This window comes from Centrocercus urophasianus, unplaced genomic scaffold (genome assembly GCF_019232065.1).
Source record: "Centrocercus urophasianus isolate 14NV4802_14NV808 unplaced genomic scaffold, USGS_Curo_1.0 seq_5, whole genome shotgun sequence".
Classification (NCBI taxonomy): Eukaryota; Metazoa; Chordata; class Aves; order Galliformes; family Phasianidae; genus Centrocercus; species Centrocercus urophasianus.
Window position 1 is genome coordinate 5,190,558 of NW_024885088.1, and position 25,367 is coordinate 5,215,924.

A 25,367-nucleotide genomic window follows, 5' to 3' on the forward strand; every position below is an offset into this window, starting at 1 on the left:
GAAGGAGAGGCTCCAGATCTAAGTTAAAAGAAATTACATGCAGGGCAGTTAGCTCAAAATTCAAACCAGTATTGCTGTTCAAGTCACCTTCCTATTAAAGAAAGAAAAACAAAGGCAACACCATGCTCCCCACGCCTCATTTCTGAAATAACTTAATCTTGCACGCTAAGTGCTTAGTAGAAGTTTTGAGCATGTCATTGAGAATCAGAAGATGCTTTGAGGCTGATCCCTGTCTGAGTGAAGCACCAAATCTGAAGTTAAATGTTGCAATATACAGTAAGTACCACAGGGCTCGGTGAGTGCTGGTCATCAGGTTAAATCCACTGTTAAGGTTGCAGTTCTGAGTCAGCTGTAAACAAGAAAGCTTCCACTAGATGGAAGGCTCTTCTTTCTGCTTTCTCCTCATCTCTTCCTTCTACTCACTGAGACTCAGACCTGAAAACCACTGTGCTCTGACTGTACACCCATGTCACTTGGGAAAGCACTTACGTTGCTTTGACAAGTCACTCTGCAAGGGCCAACTGATTTTCAAAAGGTGTACTTAGCGCATCTGTGTGAAAAATCCAATTATGTTAGTTATTAGCTCCGAATGATGTCAGTATACATGTAGGCTGAAAACAGGAAAAACACTGGGCTTTGCAGAACAGTGATTTGTTCCTCTCAAGTGAGTTCCTTAATGAGTTTATCCCTCTGATGATGGGAATAAGAATCTATGTTCTTTTGTCTTGCTAGGGAGCAAAATAATTTACATTGTAGTATGCACTAGGAATGGTGCAGATGAAGGAAGGTGTAAACAGATATCTATGCTTGTATTTGCTGCTGTAGCCTTTGTTTTTCTCCTAAGGATTGTAATAGTCATTCTATAATACGAGGACATCTTTCATTAGTTTAACTAATCAAAGGGCCCCTTCCCAGATTTGTCCTGGTTGTGGTGTAAGATTTAGCTTACTCATCATCTTCAATAAACAGCCAAAAAAAAACCAAAACAAAAACAAAAAAAAAAAAGGAAAAGTTAGGGTTCAAGCAACCGAAACATTGATATGCATATACATGTTTGTAAATTTCAATTTCAGTTATTTTTATATTAGTTCTGAACTTTTGATCCACTAACAATGTATTTGGATTCCTAATTCCATACATCTATTCTAAAAAGCAAAACAAGATACTCCATAATAGCATGCACAGAAGTTGCAGCATAATAAACGGAAGTCAACAGAAGCCATATGGAACATGAATAGAATTGCCTTGCTTTGTTGCCCATTATCATCTTGGTCTAGTTCCATATGGTGATTGAGCTCTGTTTACATGACTTTGATGTGTAGGCATCTATGTTATTGGAATTGTTAACCAATTAATAAAACTCTACTGCCAGATGTGCTGATGCTACAGTTTGCTGTTTTATTTGCATTGGAAACTGATTTGGGAAGAGCTCCATTCTCAGTTCTGATGGTAATAATGTCCTTTTAAAAAGAGACTCTGCTCAGAGTTGCACTTTTAATTTGCGGTTAGAGAGCTCTTGATGCAAACTGATCCAAAACTGTTGGTAGAAATTCAGATCCGAGTTGTTAATGACCTGAAAAATCCAGCTCTTCATGGTTTATAACTTGGGAACAAATTCTGATTGATGAATGCATGTCAGAAAGTAAAGTCATCACCTTATGTATAATTTAGAAAGGTGCTAAATATGAAGTAGAAGAAACTCATGAATAGGTTTCTGGACAAGTGCTGAAGAAAATTGAGACAACAAAGACGGCTTCAAGATTATTCATCAGCCATTAAAAAAAAAAAATTGGAAAGGTATTTAAATCTCACACGCTGGTTGAAAACCAGCTCTTTCATTGATTCCATTAAAATCTTCATAGGAGATAGATTTTGTCATATTTCCCCCACCAAAAAGTATCCAACTTTTTTGACGCATCAGGTTTACACTGACAGTCAGTGCCTTGGCTGGGTGGACCAATGTTCTTACAGAAGTCTTATGGTTGCAGATCATATTTCTCATAAAAATCAATATCTGCAATCTTTCTTCTTCGACTGTTATTTATCTCTTCCCTCCAGGAATTTCCAGCCCTGCTCACTTCACCTTTTGTTTACATTATTTACTAAAACAACAAATGTATTTGTACAGCAGTGGTTCAGCAGTATTTGTGGGTCATCTAGTGCTACTTTTGCAATTACTCTATGCATCACAACATTCCATGCATGATTTGCCAGAATAAATAGTTTTACTGCTTAATTCAGTAACACTAACCCAGCAACTGAGAATTTGGCCCATGTTAGCATTCATCTCCTATAAAAGGGAATGATTCTGAAAAGAGCCTGTGAAATTACCGAACTGCAATCACCATAGCTCACTAATGCTAATTATCATGGAATTTCCTGTTAGAGGAAATCCAACTGTGAGTTCACAAACATGTGTGAAAGCAAATGGAGAGGAAAACCAAAATTCAGACAGCACTTAAATCTTGCTTTCAAATCGCAGCTTTCTTTTTGCAGCAATGAAAGGCTCTGACAAGCTGCAGGAAGGGGGGAATACTGAAGAAACAAGACCCGAAAAAAAAGCAATTCTTTTTTTTTTTTTTTTTTAATGATGTATATAGTATTTTTACTGGAAGTGATATAATAGGAATTTCTTCTCACTTTTTAAATCACTTTTTTTTTTTCTTCATTACTCTTACAGTAGCGCTGCACTGCCATTGTAGAAAGTGGAGATAAATACAAAGAATGCTGCTGAACACCGGATTTGTGTGTTCGTGTTACATTCATTGTGGTAACTGATACAATACGCATCACAAATAGCTAACAATTAGGGACGCTGTGCCCTCTACTAAGTCTTTTTCTTTTTTTTTTTTTGTTACTGGAAGGCTCTCATTTGCAACATTCTCTAAAGGAAATTTTAACAGTAGTAAATTATATTCCTTAAGCGAACTTGTATATAAATTATAGATTTACAGATGACAAATAACATACATTTTGTTCTTGTTCACACGAAATAACATGCTGGGGTATATATACACATTTCAGAGTCAGATTGGGTACACTAACCCATATCATAATCCCTTATTTTGGAGAAAAAAGACTATATGACTTAGTAAGCTTAGCCTGGCAAGATGTCAGAGCATTACTCAAAAGCATAACTCTGCTGGCTTTGCTGATCTTTCCTTCAGTTTGCATAAAGTCAGTTGCCCTCGGGGCTGAGATTTATCTTAGAGACCCACAATGCAAACCTGTTGATTTTGAAAGAAAACCAAGGATATCCTTTACCAAGTAAAATCCTATAGTCTGATATTACTACAATGCATCATCACTCAAACTTGCTTAGTCTGATGAAACTAATTCTATACTTTGCTTTAGATCCTGGCTACGGAATATTGATCACCTACCAGCGCAGTTAAAGCAACACAAGTGATATACGCCTTATGATCACATTCACCCAGAGGGAGATGATGAACAACTGAGCTAAAGTCTTTCAGTGATCCTACAGTCCTTGCAGCCATCACTGCTCTGACTTGAACTCTGCTGCTCAGGAGATCTCAAGGACTGGACATTCCCCTCTTCAAAATTTCTAGATAATCTTTCTCTACAAACTGAGCTCAGAGTCATGGGTCGGTGCCCATCTGAAGTTCTCTCAACGTCCTATTTACTCAAACACACAAGGACATAGAGGAGATAAGGTAAAGTCAGAGAAACTTGCATGCTCAGGGAAGGATATGGAAGTATGGTAGTCCAGCTGAATGTCTGCATTTGCCTTCCTCCCATCCTGTTTGCACTACAGTTCTGAGGAATTAAAACTCTCAGCAAGGACCTTACCATGGTTGTTACTATCTGTAAGAAAGCAGCCTGGAGTCAGTTGGGAAGTAACTAAGGACGGGGCAAAATCCATGGAAAGAGATCTCTTAGACCAAAGTAATGCAAGAGAAATAACTCTGGATTCTGTAGGACAAACCTACTATTCTCTTACCCATGAACTTTACTTCCACACCTCATTTTGAGACACCAGTTGGCTACAACAGGACACAAGCAAAATGATTTGCTTTAAAATAATAAGTTTTATTCTACACCTATTAATTGGAAGTGTCCATAAAGAAGAAACTAGAAGCACTGTTTTGTGCTCTTTTGTGGTTGCAGACAAAACGTTAAAATGATAAAAATACAAATAAAAAGTAATGCATTTGAAAGACACACAAAGCACTCGTAGGGCATTCAGGTTGCATGCATAAAGCCCCAAAGGCATGATGGTAAATAAATCTGGGAACCATGCAGTTTGATTGCAAGATTTTGCAAAAGAGACCTCTGAAGCAGTCTTTGAGGCAAAAAAATATATGTAACATTTGGATTTTCAGCCTGAGGAGTAAGTCCAAAATCAATCACAAGCATGTTGTGCTTTACTTTCAGGTCACACCTAGAGGACACCACAGCTCAGGAAAGACTTGGAAAAGTATGGAGACTTTTTGGGGGATCTGATGAGAAAAAAAAAGTGATCCAAGCAACTACAGGCTCTTTTATCTGACCTTATTAGTACACAAAGCTTTAGAACAAATGTTGAATGAAAAACTAATTAAAGATGTGGAGGTAAATGCAAAACTTGTTAAAATGCAACAGGACTTCACCAAGGAAAGAACATACCAGACTAAGCCCATCTCTTTCTCTGATAAATCAGTTTTTCAAACAATGAAAATAGCATAGATCAAATCTATCTGGACTTCAATAAAACATTTGAGAGGATGCCATGCAAGAAAATATTAATTAAGATGAAGAGATGTGGATGAATGTAAGAAATGAAAAGTAAGGACAATAGCGTGAGCTGAAAAGGAAGCTCTAGATGGAAGGATGTTACTAATGCAGTTCCATAGGGACTGATCTCAGAACTAATCTTAGTTAAAATTTTATTAGTGACCTTGGCACAAAAACCGATGAAAGCTAATGAAATTTGCTGATGACATGAAGCCAAGACCTGCTGTTACAACAGAGAAGACTGGAATACCCTGTGGAAAGAATTCTAGGAATCTGCAGACAGCAGAAAGAAATGACATGAAATTTAATGGCAGAAATACAAAGTTGTGCATTTAGCACATAGTTCATATTAATTCTAATCACGTGGGGTGATTAGGAAGCTTCTCCAGGCAGACAGAAGTGAGAAAAGAAACTCAGAGGCAGATATGAGTTCACAGCGAGCTGCTTTTTGTTTGGAAATGTGGCATAAAGGACACACAGTGCAGCTGGAGCCGTTGGGGCAGCTGTTCTGGCTGTACCCAGCCTCTCCTCTCCAGTGGCAGCAAGGAAGGGAAGTCTGGCAGCATTTTCCTGCAATCACGGAAGCATCCGGCAATTTGTGACTCAGTGAATTGGTGTCTTGGTGCCTCTTTTTTGTGTCTTTTTTTTTTCTTTTTTTTTTTTTTTTTTCCTTTGATTTATCTCAGCTGACTTCCCAAATACCCGCCCTCTTCCTGGCAATGATCACTTCTCATCACGAGTACAAGGAAGCACTTTGAAAACAACAGGTCAGGCAAAACTGGGACAGAACACTAATTTGGAGTATTTTATCTTTATTAGGATGCTAATGGTACTTTGGACCACTCCTAATGGTATAGGGATGTTTGGGTAGCCTGGAGGAGCTACTGGTGTCACACACTAGCGAAAAAGCCATGTGAAAAGTTATGTGTCAGTCATCTGTAGAGTATATGTACTTGTATAGGCTGTGACATTACACTGGGCAGCTGTCACTTGTTCGCTCCCCTGATAGATGGAGCAAAGCCACCACACAGGCCTTGCACAAGGGCTGTACTTGGCTTTTCTGCTGCACATCACTGAGTGAACTACAGAGGCTGATTTTGCCAACAGAATCATAGAACAGCTTAGGTTGGAAAGGACCTCAAAAATCATCAAGTCCAACCGCAATCTAACTCTGTACTCTACCACTCTAACAACTCACCATGTCCCTGAGCACCACATCCAAACTGTTTTTAAACACATCCAGGGATGATGACTCAACCACCTCCCTGGAGAGCCTATTCCTGTGCTTAACAACCCTTTCTGTAAAAACTTCCCTGATATCCAACCTAAACTTATCCTGATGCAATCTGAGGCCATTTCCCCTCATCCTGCCACCTGTCACCAGTGAGAAGAGACCAACCCTGCTCTCGCTGCAATCATCTTTGAAGATCACAATTTGAAGAGAGCCATAAGGTCTCCTCTCCCCTCACCCTCCTCTTCCCTGGACTAAACAGCCTCAGTTCCTTTAGTTGCTCCTTGCAAGACACATTCTCCAAACCCTTCACAAGCCTTGCTGCCATTCTTTGGACGTTCACTACAGTACTCAGACGGCAACTCTCAAAAACTTGCTATCTGATTTTTCTTTCCCCCTCATCAACAGAGGCATTAAAATGAGATTAATTTCCGTATCTCATTTTTGCATCCGGTTTTACTCCCCTCTGGACCAATTCAGTTAAACCCAGGCTCCCTGAGTGCGGAGCTGGGACGGTGAGCGACCCTGCGGGGAGGCAGCACCCTCAGCCTCACGCCTCCTGCCAGGTCCTGCGGCAGGAAGGGAAAGTGAAAGGATCTGGGACTTTGCAGCGCCTCTACCCCGCGGCCACGCTGGCTTTAAGCCGCCTCGGGACAGACTCTCCTCTCCCCTTCTCTCCCCGCCGCGTGCTTGAGGTGAAGGCGGCCGCCTCGACCTTCGCCTCCTCCAGGGGGCTGGAAGCTCCGTGCCCCGAACCGGCCTCGCTCCTCCTCCGGCCGCCAGCAGGTGAGGCCGGCCCCGGGGCGGTGCTGCTGCTCCCGCCGCCGCCACCGCCGCCCGCTCGCCTCGTCCCGGCCTGGGGAAGCACCTGTGGTGCCCGCCGGCCCCACCGCCGCCGCCAGGTACGTGAGGCCGGCACGGCCGTCCGGGTTTCGCCGGAGGCACGGGGAGAGAGGCGGCGAGCAGCGGCCCCGCCTGGCTCCTGTCCTCGGGAGTGTGCGCGGGTTTTCCCCGGGAAGGGCAAAAGCAGCTGCGAGACTGCGGGAGGGCAGAGGGCTGTTCGCGTAGAGCTGCAGGGGACCGCAGAGAGCTCTGGAGCTGCGTGTGAGTATGCGCGCGTTCAGCCAAGCCCTGGGTGGGCTTCTCTTCCCAAGGACCTGAACTGAGTGTGCTGTTCTTCGGTGGAAGGTGGATGGGCGGCTAGTTGGTTTGGGGCTTCCCTCCAGCCTTCTTTCTCCTATGTGTGTGTGTGTGTGTGTGAGCTGTGCCCTGCAGAGACACGCAGAGGGGATGTTTGTGGTGAGAGCTTTGACTTGGAGAGCGCTGACTTTGAGCCAGCCTGAAGCAGAGGTGTGAGCACATCCCTTCCAGGGCTCTTTCGTTTTTACAGCTCTCACAATGATAGGATCCAAAGGTCGCAATGAGGGAAGGGGTTATGCCTTAACCTACAGTAGGGTTATACCCTGACCAGTGTTATATGTGGCTGTTGGCTCGTCGGTGCCAGTGCTGAGCCCTGTGGCTGTTTACACAGGGATATGACTGAGTTCAGGAGGATTCCTTATGTCCAAAATGTGTTGTCTGATGGCTGGTGGGTGAGTTTGCGCTCTTGTGGACGTGCCTGCTGATTCTGCGGGAGGACCAAACGTTCTGCATGTGAGACCTGTTTCGAGCCTGAAGCTCACGTTGCTGTCAAACATCACTAGGAAGGGGGAAGGCGCTGGAAAGATTGCAGCGTCAGATGGTTGTCTAGATACCACTTAAACTGTGAGTGTAGAAACCTCCAACACTGTAACTAGAAGCCATAGAATCTCATGCCGAATGTCTCCTGCTATATACTGACATACTGTATTTTTACGGTTTTCTTTCCTCCTTTGCTACCAGCCCGTTGAAAAAGTGACTATTCTTCATTGCTGTCGTAATATGTGTATGATTAGCTTGATTTTTCAGTGTTGCAGCATATTTTTTTATGCAACCATAAAGGCTGCCGCCTTGAGTACACAAAAAAACATGATATGCCATTAAGATCAGTATCACTGTGCATGTGCACAAGGGGCTGAACTCCTCTTGTGAGTTCTTCCATTCTGACCTGTCCAGCTGTCCCAGTTGGTGGTCCTGCCACTTTATTTCCCAGCGGGATTTGCAGGTTGGAGCAGGGCAGGGTTTAGCAGAGGCTGACCAAAGCTCATAGAAGCTGCAGTGGCCCAGAGTGCAGTTTGGAGCCAGTCCAGCCGGGGAGCTGCTGCCAGCATTCCTGCAATTCCTCCCCTACAGCTGCCCTTGGGAATGCATCCTGGTAGAAGTCATCCACTGAGAGGCCGAAATTCAGCAGGGACAAAAGAGGCTAAGCCTCTCTTCGTGCGCCTGTTCTGTGACTAAACAGCTTGCCCCAAATCTGACGGAAAAGCCCATTTCCAGATGTCTTTCCCCTTCCCACAGATTTCGGATGACATTACCAATGCATTGGGGCGCACAGCAAAGAGTCTCCTGTCCTTTATGCTGTGTTGTAATGTTGTAGCCTTGCTGAGATTTTTACATTTTTCTCTTTTTGACACAGATGAGCTCTTAGTCTGTTATTCAGTCCCTGTGCTGAGTGATCACTGACCTGCTTTGGTCTGTTTTTTTCCATGCTGCAAGTCCAACCAATGCGGCTGGGTACAGGAGTGAAAGCTCTTTCCTGAATGGCACTCAGAGACAGAGGATGTAAGGAACCTCCCTTGTGCCCCAAAACCTCTTCTGAGGAGAGGTGAGCTGTGCTTCTGTAAGACATTTTGGGATCAAAGTGTGATTTTTGGCACAGACTTGTTACTAATCTTTGGCACGTTTTCTTAAAGAACATGCCATTTCATCTCAAATTTAGCAGTTTGCTGAAGAGACTTTTAATAGAACTAAAACAGATAAAGATTCTGTAACAAAATAGGTTCCTTTTAAAAGTTGCTTTAACACAAATAAGTTGCTTGTTCCAGTGGCTTCAGATAAAAATAAGCAGTGGAACTGACTTTAAAATGTGAAATGAAAGCGACTTCCCTTTTTCATTGTTAGAGCAGGAATTCAAAAAGTAAATAGCCATAGTTGATCTAAACTGTGTTTTTAAGATCTTCTCGTTTGAATAAATGTTTAATAATAGTACAGCTGGGAAGATGTGTAAGCAGTACTTTTGTACTCCTCTTACTATTTCTTAAGCATTTCTTTAAGTATACAGATTGAAGTCACTGTTTCACAGAGCTGAGTAAGTATTCTGTATGCTTACATGGGTTTTAAGTGTAACAGGGTTGTTTGTTTGTTTGTTTTTCCTTCAGATAAACTGTTCAAAGTCAAAACTGACCTTGGTAAAAAGTGTTTGTGTGTAGTATAGCTGTAGGCATTTATGCTGTCCTGACTGGTCTGGCTTGAGTTTGAAATTCAGATATAATTGAACACTTGTCTTTGATAGACATTATTGTAATTAAAACTCCAATTTTATTTAATAATCATTTTTTTCTTAAAATTACAGATGTGTTACATTTTATGGGACTTAAAGGTTGGATATCAGGAAGGACTTCTTTACAGAAAGGGCTGTTAAGCAGTGGAATAGGCTCCCCCGGGTGATGGTTGAGTCACCATCCCTGGATGTGTTTAAAAACCATTTGGATGTGGTGCTCAGGGACATGATTTAGTGGAGGGTTGTTAGAGTTAGGGTAGTATGGTTAGGTTGTGGTTGGACTTGATGATCTTCGAGGTCTTTTCCAACCTGAGCAATTCTACGATTCTAACTCAAAGATAGGGATAAAGATTGACTCCTCCAGACTGTGCAAGTGATAGAGCAAAATGTTAATGTGACTACAGATGCACCTCTGAGAGGTGGAAATGAGGGGATCCAGGCAACTCAATGTTCACTGTGTCCACAGTTGAGATTTCAGATTTAGAATCATAGAATCATAGAATGCTTTGGGTTAGAAGGGACCTTTAAGATTATCTAGTTCTAACCTCCTGCTATAGGCAGGGGCACCTCCCTCTAGAACAGGTTGCTCCAAGCCCCATCCAGCCTGGCCTTGAATGCTTACGGGAAGGGAGCATTCACAACCTCACTGGACAACACGTTGCTGTTGCTGCTCACTACCCTCACAGTAAAGAATTTCTTCTTGATATCTAGTCTAAATCTACCCTCTTCCAGTTCAAAACCATTTCCCCTTGTCCTATTTCTACCTACCCTTATAAAAAGCCCCTCTCCAGCTTTCCTATAGGTCCCCTCAGGTACTGGAAGGCTGCTATAATGTCTTGCAGACTTCTCCATGTCCCAAAGAAGAGCCCCGACTGTCTCAGCCTGTCTTCGTATGGGATGAGTTCGAGCCCCCTGATCATCTTAGAGACACTCCCCTAGACTTGTTCCAACAGCTCCCTGTCCTTCTTGTGTTGAGGGCTGTGGAACTGGATGCAGTACTCCAGGTGGGGTCTCATGAGAGCAGAGTAGAGGGGCAGAGACCCCTCCCTCAACCTGCTGGTCACACTTCTCTTGATACAGCCCAGGATATGGTTGGCTTTCTGGACTGCAAGCGCACACTGCCAGCTCTTATTGAATCTTTCATAATTTCTTGCCACCTTCTGCACCAGCATAACCCTTTTCAAGGCAGACAATGCAGCCATTGTAGCACGACACACCTTTGACAAGCTTGTGAGCCAGGCGTGTCACACAGGTTGGAATTCCCTTTGCTTCTGAAGGAAAAAATAAATGATGTTTGTATCTGGCGGCTTTCCTGCACATGCCCTGATTTCATTAGTGCAGCTGAACTTCAGAAGCAGATATGTTCATGCCCAGGAATGTGAAAAAGTGCAGTTAGGATTTATAATTAAAAAGAAAAAAGCTATGATTTTTCACAGGGGAAAAAAAAAAAAAAAAAGGTTGTCTGGGCAATATCAACATTTTAATGAAGAAAAAAAAACCTGCAAAAATTAATTTTGGAAAATCTGGGTCTTACTCTTTTATTATTATTATTATTATTATTATTTTGTAAGAAAAAAAAAAGAATAAATTTAGAATATGTGAGTGAAAGTAATAACTGTGGAAATGTGGGAGTTGGGGAGTCAGCAGGCTAACCAAAAGGCAATAGAAAAGCAGAAAAATAGTAAAATTATTGCCAAAAAACCTTCATTTTAGAATCATTGCTGGAAATTACTGTAATAAGGCACATATTCTTGAATATGTACACTACTCAAGCCTGACAGTTTAAAAACTGACAACCACCTTTTCAGAGAGAAAACTATAAAAAAAAATGCTTTTGATTCATCAAATGAGAGGCTGGCAGGTAGTATTGCCAGTATGCCCTGACCCAAACTAATGTAAGCCCTTCTGCTATAATAAGGCACGTTTAAAAGAGACCCAAATATAATAACTGACTTGCAAAAGCTGACGGAAGAAACAAGAATGATTCAAGGAAGAAAAGTATTTCTTCTCGGCTTCTACTGAAAGTCTTACCTTGTTCATGCATAGCAAACCTTTCATTCTTTATTACGGAATGCACTTCATGCGATATTGATGCAACCCATATTTTTTGAGATTTTCTTCTCCTCCTCCTGCAATCTGTCTTCTGGAGGCATAATCTTTGATCTATGATGACAATAATTTTCACAGCATATGCAGTCAGTGACTGCAGATGGGGAGTAAGTAGCATGAGCAGATGATCATGTGAGAAATAGCAATCCTCTAATCCTGTAAATGTGGAATATGGTGGAATATGATGTCAAACCAGATATTCATAAGAAATTTGGGATCAAATGAGTGCTGCCACTTACTGTACCAGAGATTGCTGGTGCCTCTGAGAATCTGTGACTGTGTGTCAGGCTCTGGGAATTAGTGGCCTGCTCTGAATTCTGTCTTCTTGCACTAGTTTTGTGTTTTCATTAGACTAGTGACTACACTCATTTTTCTTTGATTCTCAAGCCAATTCTTTATGTCAGGCTACTCTTTGTATTTTTAGTCTTTTGAAGAAAAAATCATCTCTCCCCCTCTCTCCCTTTTGGAAACCCTAAATATACAGTCATTCCTTTGAGAACTTTTTTCATCTATTCCAGAACTGGAGATTGTATTTGTTTTCGTCATTCAAAGAAAATGGCAGACCACAGAATCACAGAATGGCTTGGGTTGGAAGAGATTTTAAAGACCATCATTCTCTTGGCCTGTACACGTATCTGGGATTGCTGTGACCCAAGTGTAGGCTTGGCCTCGTTGAACCTCACTAGACTTTCAAGCTTGTCCAGGTGCCTTTGGATAGCATTCATGTAGCCTTCTCAGTAATTCTTCCTGAACTCACATCATATTCACATGCTTCTTTTTAAGTCTGGAAGATTTCAGCCTGCAAATAACGTTGTGAAGAACTGAAAACAGGGTCACTAACTTGGAAGACTGAGGTAGCCTTTGTGTTGGTGACTAGACTAATGATATCAGTCCTGTCTGTACCAAACAAAATCCACAGCAGTGTAACTTCACTGCCCTACGGTGATGTCTGCCTGAAGGGCTGTTTCTTTGGTTCATCCATTCTAAAGATACCTAACTTTTTTTTAATGTAAGTATATTCTGGAGATATTTCTTTTAACAGTAGATTCTTAGCCTGACATTTTATGTATGTTGTGCAGCACTTGTATTATGCTAGGCTTTTCAAACTTTGAAATCAAGCCTGCTGGAGGCTTTGGGCTTCCTCTTTTCCCTGGCTGCCACAACCATTGAGGATTATGTTGCCTTTGGCACAGTGTTGCAGGATCATGCTTGTAAGGGCCAGAGCTTCAAGAGAAATATTCACCAGGAATTCCTTATAGGGAATAATTGATGTCTGTTCTCACCACAACTTTCTAAAACATGATGATCTTGAAGGTCTTTTCCAACCTAAATGATTCTATGATTCTCAGGCATTTATAGTGCCACTTAGCTGGCTACCACAGTGCTCGTGCAGATAAGCAGGTGCAACTTGGGGTAGATTCAAACAAGGGATGGCCAGGAAAATGGTACAAGGTCATTATCAACTCCCACCCCCCTCCTCCTCCTTATTGACAGAAGTCTGTAGTGTCACTGGAGGCTCCAATTCTGGAAGCTGCCCCAAACTTGAGAAGCCACTTACTAGAGTCTGAGGCTGGAATTCCAAATTTTGGCATGTGCTCTTCAAAGCAGGCTTTGAGCAATGTTTTACCAACACAGGCTGAGCACTGCAGATTTAGAGAATACTGAAGATCCCAGCTTCTCTTTTATTTCTGGCTTTGATATATGGTAATCTGGACACCATTGTAGCTTTAGATTTACCACTCAGTTTAGTATCGCTATGTACCTTTGCATGGATATCATGCTTATTATTGCCTATTGGATGAAATATGAACAAAAAGCCCCTTTTTTTTCCTGAAAACTATTTTATTGGTTTACTGTATTTTTACCTTGTATTTAGAAACTGAGAAATGACAGTTTCAGCCTCTGCTGACACTGAGTGCCACAGGGAAAGAAAGGTGACTCACAACAGAATGTGGACAACTCTTGAATACTTCAGAAGAGAATTTTATAGTAAGAACTGATGCTCTGCTTGGGACAAAAAAAGTAATTACCTGAATGTGTGATCCTATCCCAGATCAGCTTGAGGTCAGATATGGTGCTGACTGATTTCCCTGGGGATGGAACCTCACTGTGTGTATGCAGGAATGTCACTAAACGGGTAGGTGAGCTTTGAGGTTAAACTTGTAAGCCAGAAAAAAAAAAACAAAAAAAAAAAACAGTGCCTGAAGGCTTAATATTATCTTCCCTGTTCCAGAGTGTCCACTGGGTGATGTTTGTTTTGGCAGTGTTTTTTGTTTTTTTTTTGAGCTTGCTTGGTGGTAAGGAAATTCTTTTGAGACAGTTTGGGTAGCAGAATTAGTTGAGGTTCTGTTTGCAGCTTTATTTGCCTCAGCATCTGGATTTATTATACATACTGTTTTGCTTGACAGAAAGATTAAGCAAACTTGACAAACTCACAGTTGTAACCTTATCTTTGCAGTCAGAACCCTACAAGTCATGATAAAAGATATGTTGTTAAGATCCACAAAGGAAAATACTGAAGGAAAAATGGGGGGAAAAAAGAGAGAGAGGAAAAAGAAAAAGAAGAAGAAAACCGTTTGATTCAACAGCTGTCTGCAAGTAGAGCTTGGATGTAGTATCATACTGCATAATGGTGTTACATAAATACAAGTGATATAGGTCTTTTTTTATGAGTGTCGTAAGTTTTGTTCTGTGTGTGGTGGCCTCACTGATTGTTTGCTGTTACCTGCTGGCTTCCCATCTATAAATATTTAATGATACAATTGCAGTTAAATCAGGAAGAAGAACTGCATTTATAGGAACAAAAAATCAGTAAGTTTTAAGCAATTGATTATAACTAGCTTCACATATCAAATTTGTTTCTTATTCCCTCTGACAGCCTGGCAGATTTTCTCGTGCTTCATTTTCTTATCACTTAAAAAAGGCTTATATTCCTTTTGTGTAAGACCCATGCAAAGGAATTAGTTACGTACTGAAGAGACAGTGAAGATGTCTCAGTACAGAATAGTACCAACTAGGTACCATGAAAGTACCACCTAAGAAATTGTAAACTAAGGAAAAATCTTATGCTCAACTGGAAGGGGCAGTAAACACTGTCAGATATTTTGCTACACTGATGGGATTTCCAGACTTCACAGTAGCGTGTCACTGTAAGTGAAAACTTACCTAGTAAGTGGGGGAGAATGTGCCATGTTTTGCTTTGTTTGGTGCTGCACAGTTTCAGTTGACCTTCTGAGAGAATGGCAGGACTTTTCATGCTGGCTCTGAGTTCTTTCCAGGCAACTGACATCTAAGCCACTACTAAAAAAGGTAAAGCTGGTTTGAGAAGCAGCTAGAATAGCTATTTCTTTATCTATTTCTTTATTAATTTATTAATTATGGCCAACAGCTAAGATAATTACAGCACAAATACTTACCAATCTGAACAAATTTTTTCTTGCCAACATTTGCAAACATTTTCTTGCCAATCGCTGGGAAGAGTATAAGGGTTGTTAAAGAAAAAATGGAGATTTATTTAAAAGGTTAAGATTTAAGTTATGGCAGTTATAGAAGAAAATTCTTGTCTGATAACATCATTTATGTCCTGTCATTGCATTTATTGGTAATTTGTATATTCTCCTCCTCTACTTATGTCCTTTCTGCTTTCCACAGCTGACTTATGTTAGCTTTGTCCTCTTGAATCTTTCTCAAACTGCACTTTCTTGTTTATATACTGCTTATTCAATATTTATTAAACATATCAGAGGGAATATTGTTTGAAGGTGCATAAAATGATAAGTTTATAGGTACACAAACTTTGAGGTTACCTGAAGGGCTTACAGCCTGGAATCTTAGCACAGTTTTTTTTCCCACATCTAATAATAGTAATAACAATAGCAATAATAATAAACAGCAACAAACAACAACAATAAACACAAAAAAATCCATCTTATCATTCCTTCTATTTCTTGCTTAAATTCAGACCTTCATGTCATTACTCTTGCAATAGTACTTCAGACTGTAGCAACACAAAAGACTACTTCAGCATAGAAGTAATGTAACATTTCTCAAAGTTTTCAATGCTTCTGATGTGCTACAGGGAAGAAGAATAAACAAACAGTATGGCCTTGTTAGGTAAACGCATTTATATCTTTACATTTGTGTAGCAGTTAGCAAACATACATTTGAAAGTACCAATATAATTCAAAAAGATATGGATACCAATGTTGTTAAGTACATCTTATGATCTTTTAGTAGTATTTCATGCAGACTGATGGATTCTCTCTGTATCTTTCAATTGTTAGATTTTGTACCTTAGAAGTAGGATTTTTTTATCTTTCAGATGTTTTAAATGTTGATTATGGCTCAGGATGATGCTTTGTGCATGCTTGTGCGGTGCAGTTACAGATATGTGGATATAGAAAAAACCTTTATAAAGATGATTAAGTGTTCAGGGTAGAAGCCTTCATAATGGTGCAATGGTCTCACAATCATTTTTACTAAATATACATGCAAGCAGATGGCCCAGCATTAAGAATTTGATCTAGTTTGTGTAGTAATGCACAATCCCATTGCTGTCAAGTTAGTCAGAGTACATGGGGGCAGCAAAAAGGCATAAATTCTTGTTTATATCAGCATGGGGAGGGCAGGAGATGCTAGACATCACATAAATCTTTCAGATAAAATGTTAACCTGCCAGAACTTTTTGAGCAAATTTGAATTCATGGAGTTCATTTATGCTGGATAATTTCTTTCTTTCATGTGACCTCAATTTTTCTGATCTGGTACAGAGAAAGTTGAAGGTCACACTGCATCACTGAACCATGCCATGAGATGTTTCTCATGCAGATTTTAACTAGGATTTTGAAGGTCTGTATGCCATATCAGGCAAGGGAATTTGATCTCTATGAAGTATGAGCATAGTGAGTAAGAGGGAAAAATGAATAGGAAGCTTTTTAGCTACATTTCAAACTTCAAATGTACTATTTTTTTTTTTACCCAGCTGTTATTTATTGTGGAAAGATCTGACTTCCCTATCTCCTTTCCCCCTTCTTTTTCTATTTCTTTTTCTTCTTCTAGTTTCCTCTACTCCACAGTCTTTTACAAATGTATTATTTTGCACTTTTTCACCTACAACAATTCTTCACGTTCTTCCATAAATGTTACTTCTCACAAACTGATAGCTTTGCTCATAAAAATTGGCAAATAGAGTATTTGTGACCTTGTAGTGAGTTTTAGTAAACGTTTTAACGTTGTCTTTAAAATTCCAACATGAAGAGAACAGTAGCAACTCTTGAGAGATTAAATTATCCCTCAGTTTTTGTTCAGTTATAGCTCCAAAGCATCTAGCAAGGGAGACGTTTTGAAGAGTAAGATTCTGTGGATAAGATGTGGTGTTGTGAGTAAAAAGGGAGAATTGAGGTTGAAGAATTTGGGATCAAGGTTAGATTTGAAGCAGCTGTTTTTTAGCTTGATTGAATTGGTATTATGGAATACACAAACTGGTTTGAAAGCTATAGCCTTCCTTGGCTGATCAATGACTGAGTTCTCATTAGAAACATCTGCTAGGCTGCTTGGTCAACTGAGCTGACATCAAGCACTGAACTCCTTTAGGAAACACTGCCAGGCCTTATGGTTCTAGATTTCCTGCCTTTCAAAGTAAGTTATGGTAACGTACAAATTTGCTTGGAGGAAAACGTTTTACCTTAGTAGTTGTGACTTAATGGAGAAATAATTATTGCAGGCAACCAGCACGTTAGGGCTCAGATGAAGAGCTGGTCCCATGTAAATAGAGAAACAGTGGAATGTTATGTGCTGTTATCACCATTTTACTTGATTTTGAATTGAGATTTGTAGCTAAACGTGGGCTTTTGGAACTCTTTTCCTTTTCTGTGAAGTCCTGTTTCGTTTTGGGATAGCTAGGTTATGGGAGGGATGGTGGTAAGTTGGGTCAACTACAGCCACATCTTGACAAGAACTGGAAACACTGGCCCTGTGTTATTTAAAAACAGGAATAGTATTTATTTATTTTACAAGCCTTAATTTATTCCAGCTAGAGAAATCCCTGGTGAATAATTATGCAATTAAAAAAATCAAAACCTTTTTATCATAATACACCAACCCTTTGTCCAGTAACTTGTCAGATTAATGTAATCATAAAATACAGTCTTAAAAATATACTTGTCTGCAATTGAAAGTGTTTAATCCCTTGAGGCAGAAGCTCTGGTTAAACATGAGTTCAGCCAACATAATTCTGCCACATTAGTGTGCATTACCGTTTACTAATTCAGAAAGCAAGTTCCATAGATGACTGATCATTAATGTTTATTATAATTACATTACAGTAATTTTGTTTAGTCAATAAACATTTACACTGAATCAAAACATGGTGTTGTAGTGTGTCACGTTGCAGCCACTTACCCACGTTCAGATAATTTTGCTTTTACAATATAGCAGGCATACATGGCTTTCTGTTAATTGGTTACACATTAGGCACTTTTTTTCCATGTGCTTGCTCTGTGCCAGATGAACGAGTGGATGCGATAAGAAAATAGCTGCAGTGTTTCAAACAACAAAAGAGCATTTCCAAAAGCTCTTTGCTAGTAAAGGGTAGAAATAATCCCTTTACTTCAGTGCTTTTAGAACTGGGAATAGCTGATACATGCAGATATTTGTATGCAGTAGAGAAACAATTTATATTTCATTCTGACATGCTTAATTTTTTCCAGCAGGGAAGTTGAGGCTTGGGGGGAAAGACTTCGCAAAGGGATGGTCACAGCAAGTGTTATAGGGGCAGGCTTTTTGCAGTACATTTTGGGATTATCTCTAGTGTAGATCTGTGGGAAGATGTTTTCTTAAGTTAGTGAGGCCTATGTGGCATCTTTCCCTATTAACTGGGAACTATAAGTAGTTCCCCTCTTTGAAGTAAAGATGGGAGTGAACAGAGTTGTTCTAGCAGCATAATGGGGCAGTTTGTGGCCCAGAACAGCCTGTAAAGGGTGTTCCAAGCTGCACCATTGCTGCAGTAGCAGTTTGGTTGTCCTGCATGAGGCAATAACCCTGCACTTTCATATTTCTGTCCTAATCCATCATCTGTACTGTTTTCAGTAATTATGTTCTAAGTTTTTTTTTTTGTGTGTGTGTGTGTGTATACGTAGGGAAAAAAAAGAATTAATACTTTGCACTCCCACAAGCTTCTCTTTGAGGGGAGAAACTTGTCAATGGCACCCAAACTGCTCATTTCAGGAGTGTGCTACCCTGCATTTATCATCCTCCTTGCTGGAAATTTGCTTTCTTACACAGTGTAACAATTGTACTTTATTTTGTATAGAGTGGATGATTGTGAATGAATGCAGTGCTGTTATATATTACGCACTGAAGGCATCAAAAGTGTAGTCTGATTTATCACTGAATCAAGTGCTACATAGCATGTAAGCATCTCCCACCTTCAACATCAGTAAGTTTGTGTTCTAAACAAGGTCAAACCAATTGGGGTTAAGAGAGTGTTTCAAAATTACATTTACCATATTTGATTAGAATATTTACATTTATTATATTTGATGAAAATGTTTGCTGTTTCTGTTATTCGGTTACTGGTCTCTGCTATCTGTACTGCTACACACCCACTGGATGAATGTAGAGTAAGCTTCATATTCATGCTGCTAATAAGAGATGCAAACTGTTTGTGTATCAGGTTATTGAGCCATCAAGCGTCGCCAAACACTATATCACAAATGAAAACTGTTTGTTGATTAGACAATTGCAGCTGTGGCTGCCAGTATAATTGTAAGTGCTAAGGAAATATAAACATACGCGTTTACTCATTCAGTCAGATTTCACCATTAGCAGCGTAAGCAGTGAAAGCATAGAGGGATGAATGTTTAAGCTTTAAACATTCAAGAAGTTCTAAAATGAGAGAAGATCTTTCGGCAAACTTTAGAGAGAATTCTGTTCTAACAGATAACAGAATAACTGTAAGTGATGTGGAGAACTAGAGAAACATCTTGCTTGCAGTAATGGGCTTGTTACCTCTTAGTTCCTGCAGCTTTGGTAGCTCACTCATTCATGTACGGCCCAGAAACTTGAAGTCTGTCTGTGCTGGGAGGGAGGAGGAGGGAGGAGTCTAGGCAGAAGATCTTGCACATCAACAGAGAAAAGAGTTGTGGAGAAGAATTAGGCCAGGATAAAGTAGCTAGGAAAAATGTGGAAAACAAGGATCATGGTGGAAGAAGGGAAAACAAAGAGATGAGCAAAAATGAAGGCTGAACGGGGAGAAGAAAGAATGAAAAACTTGGTGGATGTGGGAGCTAAAGAAGTAATCAAGAGCAACTTGAACATGTACAGGCCCTGTAGGAGACTGTGTGTCATGCATGATGGAGGTGAGGACCACCAAAGTGTCAAATAACAAGCACTCTCATCACACTTACTGCTCGGCCAAGCTGGGACGTCAGCTGAGATTTCTATGTGGCAGTGTGCTGTGCTGGGGGCTCTGCTGTGTGGAGTTGCTTTCTGTGATCCAGAACAGTTACGTGGACGTGCTCTGAGCATTAGAGCACAGTCTTACTGTCAAGGTGGCATTAAATTCCAAAGAAACAAAGTAATTCAGATGGCATGGAGGCTTTAGATAGTTGATAACAATTATTCAGTGTTTATCCAGCAGTAAATCCTGCAAAGAAAAAAATGAAGGAAAGAACAAAAAAAAAAACAAACCAAAAACAAACAAACAAAAAAAGCAGCACGGACTTGGGTTTCTTTCCAAATCTAGGACATTTACCATCACTGAAAAATCACCATTCTCCCATTTTTGAGGCACCATAAGACTAGTAGAAAATCGCTTTCAGAGAATTCAGCACTGTTTGATCAGTATGTAACTTGGTGTGATAGAGCACAAAGACTTTGACAGGATGACTGTCTTCCCTTCTTTCTGATTTTTAAGGCTGTGTCTCAATCCATTGCAGGAATTAGCCCCTGTGTGTGCTTCTTCTCTGATCATTACATAAAAAGAAGCTCAGAATCCCCCAAATGAACGTGATAGAAAATGATAGAGTCTGTTCTGATTCTTTTTAAGAACATATGCATTTCATTTTTACTTTCTACTCTTCTATTTTAACATAGGTTTGTTTGTTTGTTTGTTTTTCATTTATTTATCTTAGCCTTATGAATAGGTAAATTCATGCATTATCTGTTCTCTGTCCCAGAAATATAACAGCATAGTATGTATATTTTTTTTTTTCCAATGGAGATGACTAGTTTTAACTGTTATAAATTGTTAACTGATTTTTATTAATTTTGAAAGCTCTGTATACAGATGTGTCAAATTAAGTTCTAAGGACCGAAGCCACATTAAAATTTGTGGGCAGATTTAACACGGACCTGTTACTGAAATATTTCTAGTATTTGACTTTGAATTGTAGCGTGGATGTTTTTATGTGTTATGTGGTACGGAAATCAATTTGTATATATAAAATTAAGGACAGAAATTATGTTTTTAAAGTGGAGTGGAGTATCCTCACATGGATCATCTGGAAGTTGGACAAGTTGTATCAACTTGCACTGAACTTTTCAAGGTAATAATTTCCTCATTGTAAATAAGAATATAGCAACCTGTGTGTATGATAGTCATCCTTCAATTTATTTTTTTTTCTAGATTGCTGAACTACATTTTCTCTTTAAAATGAATTTTTCACGGAAAGCTTGGTTAAAAGTATTTTGACATTTCAGAGAAATGTGGCCAGCTCTAGGAATTTATATGTGTTTATTTTTACTGTACCAAAATTGATGGAAATTATTACAGCGGTAAAATTAATTTGGGAATAGAGTCCGAATAGAAAACATAATAAAATGAAAGCTGAACTTAAATTTTCCTGAACTTCAGGGTTCGGTAACACTTTTCGTCAATATTGATGTGTGGAAGTAATAACAACGTATTTGACTCTCCCGTCTTGTAACTACGTTCACTTTGCTCTGGATATCTCAGCGCTGTGCAAAGCCCAAAACACCACTAGGCGGCTCTGCTCGCTGCATGGAAAGCTCTCTGTGCAACTGGCAGCCTGGCAGAGAGCTGCAGTCCAGCTGCAGGGTGCATCTCTGCTATCTCTGTGAAAGAAGGCACTGCAGTGAACAGGAGACCCAATTTTCTTTAAGTGATTTTAAGAGCAATTCCAGCCACCTCTTTTTATTTTATTTTATTTTATTTTATTTTTATTCCATACTTCCCATTTCTGCTCTGGTCAGCACAATGCGGTTGGATTTTGCTGTATTTTCACCTGCAGTACTCAACTCACCTGCAGATCTCAACTCCACTGTCAAAAAGTGGTATTTTAAACTGAGTCTGTGTGTGTTCTGTGTACTCGAGTAACGCACCCCACAGAACTTGCACAAAATCCTAAACAGAAGATGGGAGAAGGGTGGTGACACACTGGAACAGGTTGCACAAGGAGGTTGTGGATGCCCCATCCCTGGAGGCATTCAAGGCCAGGCTGGATGTGGCTCTGGGCAGCCTGGTCTGGTGGTTGGTGGCCCTGCACATAGCAGGGGGGTTGAAACTGGATGATCATTGTGGTCCTTTTCAACCCAGGCCATTCTATGATTCTATGAAGCAGAGAAGGATGGCTATGACAACTGCACTGCTCATATTCTACCCCTGGATGTACAGCTACTCTGCTGCTGAAGTTGTGTTTCCTTTTTAAAACCTAGTCCATGATGTATGTGTAAATACAGCGATCCTCTTGATTTTTTTTTTTTTTTTTTTAATTTTTAAAAAATATTTAGATGTGATAGCCTCTGAATAGCAAGGCAGGGTTTTGACATTATCTGAACTAGGCCCAAGTCAATTATTAAACTGATTGGAGCACCTGTCCTGTGAGGAGAAGCTGAGAGAGCTGGGCCTATTCAGGCTGGAGTACAGAAGGTCCAGGGGGAACACCATCAATGTATACAAATATCTGAAAAGTGAGTGCGGAGGGTGCAGCCAAGCTCTTCAGGAGTGCCTGGTGTGATGACAAGAAGCAGTGAACAAGTAATGAAGAAAAGGATGTTCCATATGTATAGCAGGAAGCATTTCTGTGCTACAGAGGAGATGGGGAGCAGGTACAGGTTGCTCAGAGAAGTTGTGGGTTCTCCTTTTGCAGTGTCTTCAATATCTGCCTGGACATGGGCCTGGGCACTAGCTCGGGGTGACTCTGCTTGAGCAGGGATTAGACTAGATGGCCTCCACATGTCGCTTCCAACTTCAGTCATTCTGTGATTAAAATGAAAGTTGTGCAAAAATATACCATCTTGTGCTCTAGCTGTTAGTTCTCCTGATGTTTGCTTCCTAGCTAACTTTCTCCAATGTATTGCCAGTGAAAAATGATAGATAGATAAAGAATATGAAATTAAAATGCAAAATACATGAAACTAATTGCTAATTAAAAATACAGACTTTGAGTTTGGTAGACACTGTGCAAGGAGCACACTGAGGGAAAATATTATGTAGTTCAGATAACATATAAGAAGGAAAGCAAAATGTTTTGAATATGCTTTCCGCAAGTACGTTATGCACTCAATTCCTGTGGTTTTGTGTTTATAAATTCCATAGCGAAGTTGCTGCAGCATTATAAATAATAAAATAACCCTCTGACACTACTTCACTTCATTTTGTAGGCTCTATCCCTCAGCAAATACTAGCATATGCAGATGCCTTGTCTCATCAAAATGTAAATTGCATCCTGATGTTACATGGTGTGCTGTCACACCTTTTAAAATAAAGAATGTCCATGGAAGGGAGGAAAATCAGGAAAAATATGAAGAAAAATTCCAGTAGTTAAATTTAAAGAACATTTTTTAGAGCTGAATGAACAAAAAGTATAAGCATGAAAGGCATCTCTGCACTGACAAGTGTTGTGAGGGATTCCTCACCTTTGTGTGGGCTCTCTGTAGAAGCAAGTTCATTGCCAAGCAGTTCTCCTTGTGGCTGCCTTCATTTTGGATAGAGTAATGTTCTTTTAGGGTTGTCAGTAAGTAAAAAACTTGCCTGTGGAGGGATGTAGGATCCAGTATTTTGTAAAATACTTCCAAATTTCTATTATTAATAAATGACTTGTAGTTTGGTTCTTTTGGGGGCTTTTTTATTGCCTTTCTGGTGGGGTGAGATGAGGGGAGGCACTAAATCTGACAGCCTGCTAGGAACGGGGAGACGTTGTGAGAAGCACTGTTAAGGAGATTATGTTATCTCCCCAGAACAGAGAATGCTGTGGTCAACGGGAAATCAATTTCCGAGGGTGCTGCAGTAAATTTGTCCTGTAACTGAAAACTTTCTAATTGCTGCCCCAAGGGAACAGTAAGCTGAAAACCAAGCAGATGGTTTCTCCTCCTTCCTCCTTTGATTTACCTCTAGCTTCCTAGTAACTTTATGCATTAAATGTTTGCAAATGCTTAATGCTATCGTGGTTGCTCTCACTTGTACAGTAACTTTGCTGCTCAAAAGCCAGAAATTATTCTGAAGGTTCTGGGAGACAAAGCCTCTACTCTTAGCTGAAGCATTAGTAATTGTTATGAAGCAAAAAATAAGTTTTATTCCATGCTACACAGCAGAAACAGCAGAAACATTATATATATATATATATATATATTTTTTCTTTTTTTTTCTTTCCTTCATTGAGAGTTTTGGTACTTATGGCATCTGAAAGCATCCTTGTGCCAGTCTTACAGCCTAGTTTTTATCATTTACTGCTTTATTTATGATTTGTGGAATATTACACAGAATGAAAAGGCCTGGCATAGATACTACCGAAGTAATGCAGAGATCCATTGTGTTGTAAAGACTTTGGGATGTATCTGGTTGTGATTAAGGGACTGCAAAGGTTAAAATGTATTCACGGTTCTTTGTTTTGAAAGTTTGTCTGGGTGTGAGTGGCAGTCTGTGAAGAAGGAATGGAAAAACATAACAACCTTTGTGTTGTTACAAAGATCTTCTTGTAGTCAAGTTCCAGCTTCAGCGGAGTGCTAGAAGGCTGGCTGGAGTTCGAGGATAAAGATGAGTGGAATAGCAAGTGGAATGTAGTTTTGATTCGGAGCTTCCTGAAAACTTCTCTGTGTTGATACTATGCATCCCTTTGAAACATAGGGAAAAAAATGGGCAAGGAAAAGTTCAACTTTCCTGACCATATTTTGCAACTGTATTTTGCTGCAAAAACAAATTTTGGTTTAGTCAGATAATATGCTTATGCATCATTGCCAGCACAGGTAAACATGATCAGATACATAGATCACTCTGGAAGTAATGCCTCCTACTTATTTCCATGGAAAATACAGCAGGTACAAAAACCATGACAGTGCTGTTTGATAGAGCGCATTCTCAGCTTCAAAACACTGTTTTTCAACATAGTCACCACCATTAGCTATGCATTTTTGCCTGCAGTGGAGAAGAGCCTGCGTGCTGTGCTTGTAAAAGTCTGCACCAGCAGATGATCCAGTGTCACTGTCATCACCGCTGCAATGCACCACTCACTGCTTCAGCTCACATGCACTGTTTGGTCTCAATAAACACTCAGAAAGTGTTGATGAGTGTCAATAGGTGCATTTTTTTCCATGTAGAAAAATTAAATGCCACACCTTTGCTTCATATTCACTTCCTTGTCAGACACCACATTGTCAGACTGCTCCTCTGCTGCCATCTGTCACACGGCAACAAAATGTAGTAGAATTTTGTTGGGAAGGTTCAACTTCTACTGCCATACCACCAACATCTGCTTTTGGTGTCATGGGCCAACATAATAAAATAGGAGGCATTACTTTTGGAGCAGCCCTCATGGCACACCAGTTACTCACAAGCAAACTGCATTGATTACTAAATTATCTGAAATACCTGTCACAAATTATTTGCTAAAAAAAACCCACACTGTATCACACTAGTTA

At 40.1% G+C, this 25,367-nt stretch overlaps 1 protein-coding gene across 5 annotated transcripts in view; it reads left to right on the top strand.

Annotated features, from left to right (window-relative positions):
- The first annotated feature begins 6,936 nt into the window (after window positions 1-6,936).
- Window positions 6,937-25,367, top strand: part of ARHGAP8 (Rho GTPase activating protein 8) — a 76,470-nt gene continuing 58,039 nt past the window's right edge. The window contains exons 1-2 of one of the 5 annotated variants that reach the window (XM_042834976.1): window positions 6,937-7,069; window positions 8,600-8,708. In XM_042834976.1, coding sequence (XP_042690910.1) covers window positions 8,644-8,708 — 65 coding nt within the window. In that variant the 5' untranslated portion in view covers window positions 6,937-7,069; window positions 8,600-8,643. The remainder of the gene's footprint in view (window positions 7,070-8,599; window positions 8,709-25,367) is intronic. The other 4 variants (XM_042834977.1, XM_042834978.1, XM_042834974.1 and 1 more) reach the window with 4 other exon arrangements.